Below are 6,588 nucleotides of genomic sequence, written 5' to 3'. Positions count from 1 at the left end.
CACGTCACCTTTTGGGCTCGCCTCGGCTCGCTTGGAACCTCGACTGAGGTAGTACTAAAAAAAGTACCTGGTAGCAGGACCAAGGGACTTTTTTTCGTAATGGAAAACCAAAAAAAGCGAGTAGACCCGAGGCGAGTCGAGTAGATACCACGCAGTGGAAAACCGCCATAATAAAGTGGCCGGTGAGTGTATATCTATATATATATATCTATATATATATATAGATATATATACACTGTATTGTATATACTGTACTGTAAATATAGTACTGTATATAGTGTATACTGTACTGTGTATATATAGTATACACAGTACAGTATATAGGTTGTGACCTTACCCGACAGTGTGAGCAACGTCGTCCCAGTCGACGTCGGCCATGTCGTCCACCTGCATGTTAAACAGCCTGAAACAGAAGATGATGATGATGATTAATAATACTACTACTACTACTACTACTACTACATGACATACACGGTAACATCAACAGAGCAACTCATCGTTATGGTTACTGATGCACCGATCACCACGGCAACATCACTATAGACCAGGGGTTCCCAAAACTTTCAGCCCACGATTCCCAAAGTAACGGTGCAAGTTACTTGCGACCCCCCCCACTATAAACATATATAAACATTGCGCGCAACCGCGCACACACTATGGGAGTATCCAAACATGAGCATATTGACAACACAGACTAACACAACAGTTTTATCTTGTGTTAAAATCATGGCTAACACATGCTATTTCTAATCGTTTTTAAATTTTTATTTTACTAGTGGAAATCTACTTGCGACCCCCCCTCTCTGGCTCGAGACCCCCCTGTGGGTCCCGACCCCCACTTTGGGAATCACTGCTATAGACAATCAACCAGAAAACTTAACTCTCAAATTAATTAAAATAGTCACCAGTCCAAGTTGTTTTTAAGGTAAATAAAGGCAAACAATCAAGTATCCACATACTTTGGTAATATCCTGTTTCCTGTTTTAAACAGTGTGTGTGTCATGTGACCTTACGTGTTGATGAGGAGGATTTTAGCCTTGAGGCCTCCGGGTCCTCGGTTAAAGGTGAGCGGGGAGCCGAGCCGGTACTTCAGCAGGGAGAACCTAACAATACACCATTATTAACATTAATATTATTAACAACAATATTATTAATATTAACTAAAACGTGTGTGCGTGCGTGTGGGTGTGCGTGCCCGTGGGCGGGCGCGTATGTGTGTGTGCGCGTGTGTGTGTTTGTGGGTGTGTGTATGTGTGCGCATGTGGGCGTGCGTGTGTGTGTGCCTGGGTGTGTGTGTGTGCCTGTGTGCGTGCCTGGGTGTGTGTGTGTGCGTGGGTGTGATGGGCGTGCGTACTTGCGTGCGTGTGTGCGTGTGTGCGTGCCTGGGTGTGTGTGTGTGTGTGCCTGTGTGCGTGCCTGGGTGTCTGTGTGTGCGTGGGTGTGATGGGCGTGCGTACTTGCGTGCGTGTGTGCGTGTGTGCCTGCCTGGGTGTGTGCGTGCCTGGGTGTGTGCGTGTGGCCGTGTGTGTGTGGCTGTGCGTGCGTACTTGCGTGCGTGTGGCTGTGCATGTGTGGCCGTGCGTGTGTGCGTGTGTGTGAGTGCGTGCGTGCGTGTGGCCGTGCCTGTGTGGGCGTGCGTGCGTGTTTGCATGTGCGTGTGTGCGCTACCATTTAAGTCGGCATTGGCTCCAGGACCGGGTCCCGACCTGCCGGCTGATGCTTTTCAAAGGCAGCTTGTTACACAGCTGGTCTCTGGTCAAACCGGGACCAGGACTCTGCTGGACCACATCCTCCAGGTAAGCCTTTATAGCCCGCTTCAACCGGGCCTCTTCTTCTGGACTCCACGCACCCCGTCCCTCAACTGGAGGGACAAAAACAAGAAACATACGTATGTTCAATATATACAAACATATATAAATATACATTATACTCATATATATAATAATACATATAAGTACAGTGAACCCTCGTTTTTCACGGGTTACGTTCCAAGAAGAACCTGTGATAGGCCAAATCCGTAAAGTAGTAACCTTCATATTTTTTACAATTATTCCATAATACACTGAAACCAAAGAACAAAACCTTTTACAGGCCCGAGCATTTGTTTAACAAATAAAAGTACTGAATAAACGTTTTTTACAAATAACTACTGTACTGTAAAATTATTTTAAGCATCAATACAAACTGAAGGATTCAAATGTCGAAGATCAGCACCGCCCCACCCACCGGAGAAAGATGGAGATGAATGTAGATGAATGGAGAAAGATGGAGGTGAATGGAGATGAATGAGAAAGATGGAGATGAATGGAGAAAGATGGAGATGAATGGAGAAAGATGGAGATGAATGGAGAAAGATGGAAATTAATGAGAAAGATGGAGATGAATGGAGAAAGATGGAGATGAATGGAGATTAATGGAGAAAGATGGAGATGAATGGAGATGAATGGAGAAAGATGGAGACGAGTGGAGATGAGTGGAGATGAATGGAGATGAATGGAGAAAGATGGAGGTGAATGGAGATGAATGAGAAAGATGGAGATGAATGGAGAAAGATAGAGATGAATGGAGATGAATGGAGAAAGATGGAGATGAATGGAGAAAGATGGAGATGAATGGAGAAAGATGGAAATGAATGAGAAAGATGGAGATGAATGGAGATGAATGGAGAAAGATGGAGATGAATGGAGAAAGATGGAGATGAATGGAGATGAATGGAGAAAGATGGAGACGAGTGGAGATGAGTGGAGATGAATGGAGAAAGATGGAGATGAATGGAGAAAGATGGAGATGAATGGAGACGAGTGGAGATGAGTAGAGATGAATGGAGAAAGATGGAGATGAATGGAGAAAGATGGAGATGAATGGAGAAAGATTGAGACAAGTGGAGATGAGTGGAGATGAATGGAGAAAGATGGAGATGGGTGGAGATGAACAGAGATGAATAGAGAAAGATGGAGACGAATGGAGAAAGATGGAGATGAGTGGAGATGAGTGGAGAAAGATGGAGATGAATGGAGAAAGATGGAGATGAGTGGAGATGAATGGAGAAAGATGGAGATGAATGGAGAAAGATGGAGATTAATGGAGAAAGATGGAGATGAATGGAGAAAGATGGAGACAAGTGGAGATGAGTGGAGATGAATGGAGAAAGATGGAGATGAGTGGAGATGGGTGGAGATAAACAGAGATGAATGGAGAAAGATGGGGACAAATGGAGAAAGATGGAGATGAGTGGAGATGAGTGGAGAAAGATGGAGATGAGTGGAGATGAGTGGAGAAAGATGGAGATGAATGGGGATGAACGGAGATGAATGGAGAAAGATGGAGACGAGTGGAGATGAATGAAGAAAGATGGAGATGAATGGGGATAAACAGAGATGAATGGAGAGAGATGGAGACGAGTGGAGATGACTGGAGATGAATGGAGAAAGATGGAGATGAATGGGGATGAACGGAGATGAATGGAGAAAGATGGAGACGAGTGGAGATGAATGGAGAAAGATGGAGACGAGTGGAGATGAATGGAGAAAGATGGAGATGAATGGGGATGAACAGAGATGAATGGAGAAAGATGGAGACGAGTGGAGATGACTGGAGATGAATGGAGAAAGATGGAGACGAGTGGAGATGAATGGAGAAAGATGGAGATGAATGGGGATGAACAGAGATGAATGGAGAAAGATGGAGATGAGTGGAGATGAATGGTGTAGTGTGTGTCTGTGTGTTCTGTGGAACAACGTGACTGGACTGAGAGTCTGGGTTCACCGATGTGGGCGAAGCGTTTCTCGAGGGCGAAGATGCTGCGGTCCATCTTCTCAGCGATCTTCTTCCAGTCGTTACCATGGAGATTTTGTAACTTTGTCAGAGAACGCACCTCCTCCTCCGAGAACCTGAACCAGGAAAACAGACAGGAAGTTCCACAGGGACAAACAGGAAGTCCAGTTCAGACCAAAGGTCGAGGACGAGACAAGTGTAAACTTTAGTCTCTATAGAAACCACTTTTGTAGCTGGATATCATTTTTACATCTTAAAATATAAAACCAGCCTCTGGAGACTCAGCCAGCTGACTTCCTATTGGCTGTTGGACAGGAGACGTCGCTTACGTCCTAAAACCAGCCTCTGGAGACTCAGGTGTCTGGTGTCTCATCGTGACTTATTGGTCTGCGAGGACGGTTTAGAGTTAAAGACGTTATATACGGTGTGTATATATAAAAATCAAATCCACTGACCATCCCATGTTGTTCCTTTCGTCAAACATCTTCTTCACTCTCATGTAAACTTGATGACAAGTACGAGGAATCCCCTCAGCTGGAGACAGACACGTGGGAGAGAGAGACAGGTCAGAGACAGACAGGTCGGAGACAGACAGATAAGTGAGAGAAACAGACAGACAGACAGGTGAGACAGACAGACAGGAGAGAGAGACAGAGGTGAGAGAGAGAGACAGACTGGAAGGAGAGACAGACAGTATTATATCTCTGTTGATGACGCTGTTTGCGTACCTATCCTCTCCAGGAAGTGATGCTGTGCTCGCAGCTTCCTGATTGGCCGCATCTGATCTTTGTACCTCTCAGGAAACAGAAGCTGATTGGCCGAGCCGATGCCCGTCAGAACCAGGAAGTCAGCCACGTTCTTTCTGATATGCAGGTTCTCCTCCCGGGTGCAGCGGCCCCAACGCAGAGACACACCTGCACCATGATTACACGTATTATTATTATTATTATTATTAATGTTAGTATTAGTATTAGCATCATTATTATTATTATATTACTACAGTTTTGAAGTACTTGTGTTTTCCGTACCTTGCTGTTTGAAGTTCCTGAAGCGCTGCAGGTCGTACTTGATCAGTTTCTTGACCTCGCTGACGGATTTCTTCCTCACGTCTGGAACAAAGTCCTGCAGCTCGTCCAACAGTGCCGGGTCCACCCTGGACACAGGAAGGACACGGGAAAGACACAGGAAAGAGACAGTAAGGACACAGGAAGGACACGGAAAGGACACGGAAAGGACAGGGGAAGGACACAGGAAGGAGACAGTAAGGACACGGGAAGGACACGGGAAGAACAAGGAAAGAACACAGGAAGGAGACAGTACGGACACAGGAAGGACACGGGAAGGACACGGAAAGGACAAGGGAAGGACACCGGAAGGAGACAGTAAGGACACGGAAAGGACACGGAAAGGACACAGGAAAGACACAGGAAGGAGACAGTAAGGATACAGGAAGGACACAGGAAGAACACAGGAAGGACACAGGAAGGACACGGAAAAGACACGGGAAGGAGACAGTAAGAACACAGGAAGGACACAGGAAGGACACAGGAAGGACACGGAAAAGACACGGGAAGGAGACAGTAAGGACACAGGAAGGACACGGGAAGGACACGGAAAGGACACAGGAAGGACACGGGAAGGACACGGAAAGGACACAGGAAAGACACAGTAAGGACACCGAGGACACGGAAAGGCCACAGGAAAGACACAGGAAGGAGACAGTAAGGACACCGGAAAGACACGGGAAGGAGACAGTAAGGATACTTCCAAGTAGTAATAATAATAACAATTATAATAGTAATAATAATAATAATAATAATGATAATAATGATAATAATGATGATGATGATAATAATGATGATGATGATAATAATGATGATGATGATAACGAACTCACTGCTCGTCTGCAGCGTCTCTCTTCTTCTCTCTTCTTCCTCCTCTTCCCGCTGTCTTCTTCTTCGTCTCTCTCCTCCTCTCCTCTTTCCTTGTCTTCATCACTTCCTCCACCCTCCCAGCTCTATTCTTCTTCTTCTTCTTCGGTTCATGTACGTCTGCTTCTCTGTGGTTTTGGGGTGTTGTTACCGTGGCGACGCTCTCTTCACTCAGCGCCGTCTTGTCTTTCTTCTTCTTCTTCTTCTTTTCTGTCTCACTGGTTTCCATGACGACCTGCGTCTCCCTCTTCTTTTTCTTCTCTCTTTCACTGGTCTCCATGACGACCTGCTCTTCCTCCCTCCTCTTCTTCTTTTTCTTCTTCATCTTCTGGCTGCTTTCCTCTTCATCAACAGGAAGATTCTCCTCCTCTTCCTCCCTCTTCTTCTTCTTCTCTGTCTCACTGGTCTCCATGACAACGTCCTCTTCCTCCCTCCTCCTCATTCTCCTCCTCTTCCTCTCCGGGCCGTCCGGTGTTGGGACGTCCACCGGTGTGGGGCAGAGCTCCATCTCTACAACAGAATCCAGATACAGTATTAGGGGACCACTAAGGTCTATATAAAGAGACGTCAGATCCAGTATTAGGGGACCACTAAGGTCTATATAAAGAGACTTCAGATACAGGATTAGGGACCACTAAGGTCTATATAAAGAGACTCCAGATACAGGATTAGGGACCACTAAGGTCTATATAAAGAGACGTCAGATACAGTATTAGGGGACCACTAAGGTCTATATAAAGAGACTCCAGATACAGGATTAGGGACCACTAAAGTCTATATAAAGAGACTCCAGATACAGGATTAGGGGACCACTAAGGTCTATATAAAGAGACGTCAGATACAGTATTAGGGGACCACTAAGGTCTATATAAAGAGACTTCAG

At 45.7% G+C, this 6,588-nt stretch overlaps 1 protein-coding gene across 1 annotated transcript; it reads right to left on the bottom strand.

The window, feature by feature from the left end:
- Positions 1-1,675: 1,675 nt before the first annotated feature.
- Positions 1,676-6,219, bottom strand: LOC117941167 (transcription termination factor 1-like). The gene is made up of 6 exons (XM_034866256.1): positions 5,672-6,219; positions 4,803-4,927; positions 4,503-4,688; positions 4,226-4,308; positions 3,766-3,890; positions 1,676-1,861 (listed from the first exon to the last, which is right to left on the bottom strand). Exons 1-5 carry the CDS (start codon positions 6,211-6,213, stop codon positions 3,837-3,839), a joined length of 990 nt encoding a protein of 329 aa, XP_034722147.1. The 5' UTR covers positions 6,214-6,219; the 3' UTR covers positions 1,676-1,861; positions 3,766-3,836.
- Positions 6,220-6,588: the final 369 nt, after the last annotated feature.

This window comes from Etheostoma cragini, unplaced genomic scaffold (assembly GCF_013103735.1).
Source record: "Etheostoma cragini isolate CJK2018 unplaced genomic scaffold, CSU_Ecrag_1.0 ScbMSFa_4511, whole genome shotgun sequence".
Classification (NCBI taxonomy): Eukaryota; Metazoa; Chordata; class Actinopteri; order Perciformes; family Percidae; genus Etheostoma; species Etheostoma cragini.
This window is presented reverse-complemented; position numbering and strand designations above follow the sequence as displayed.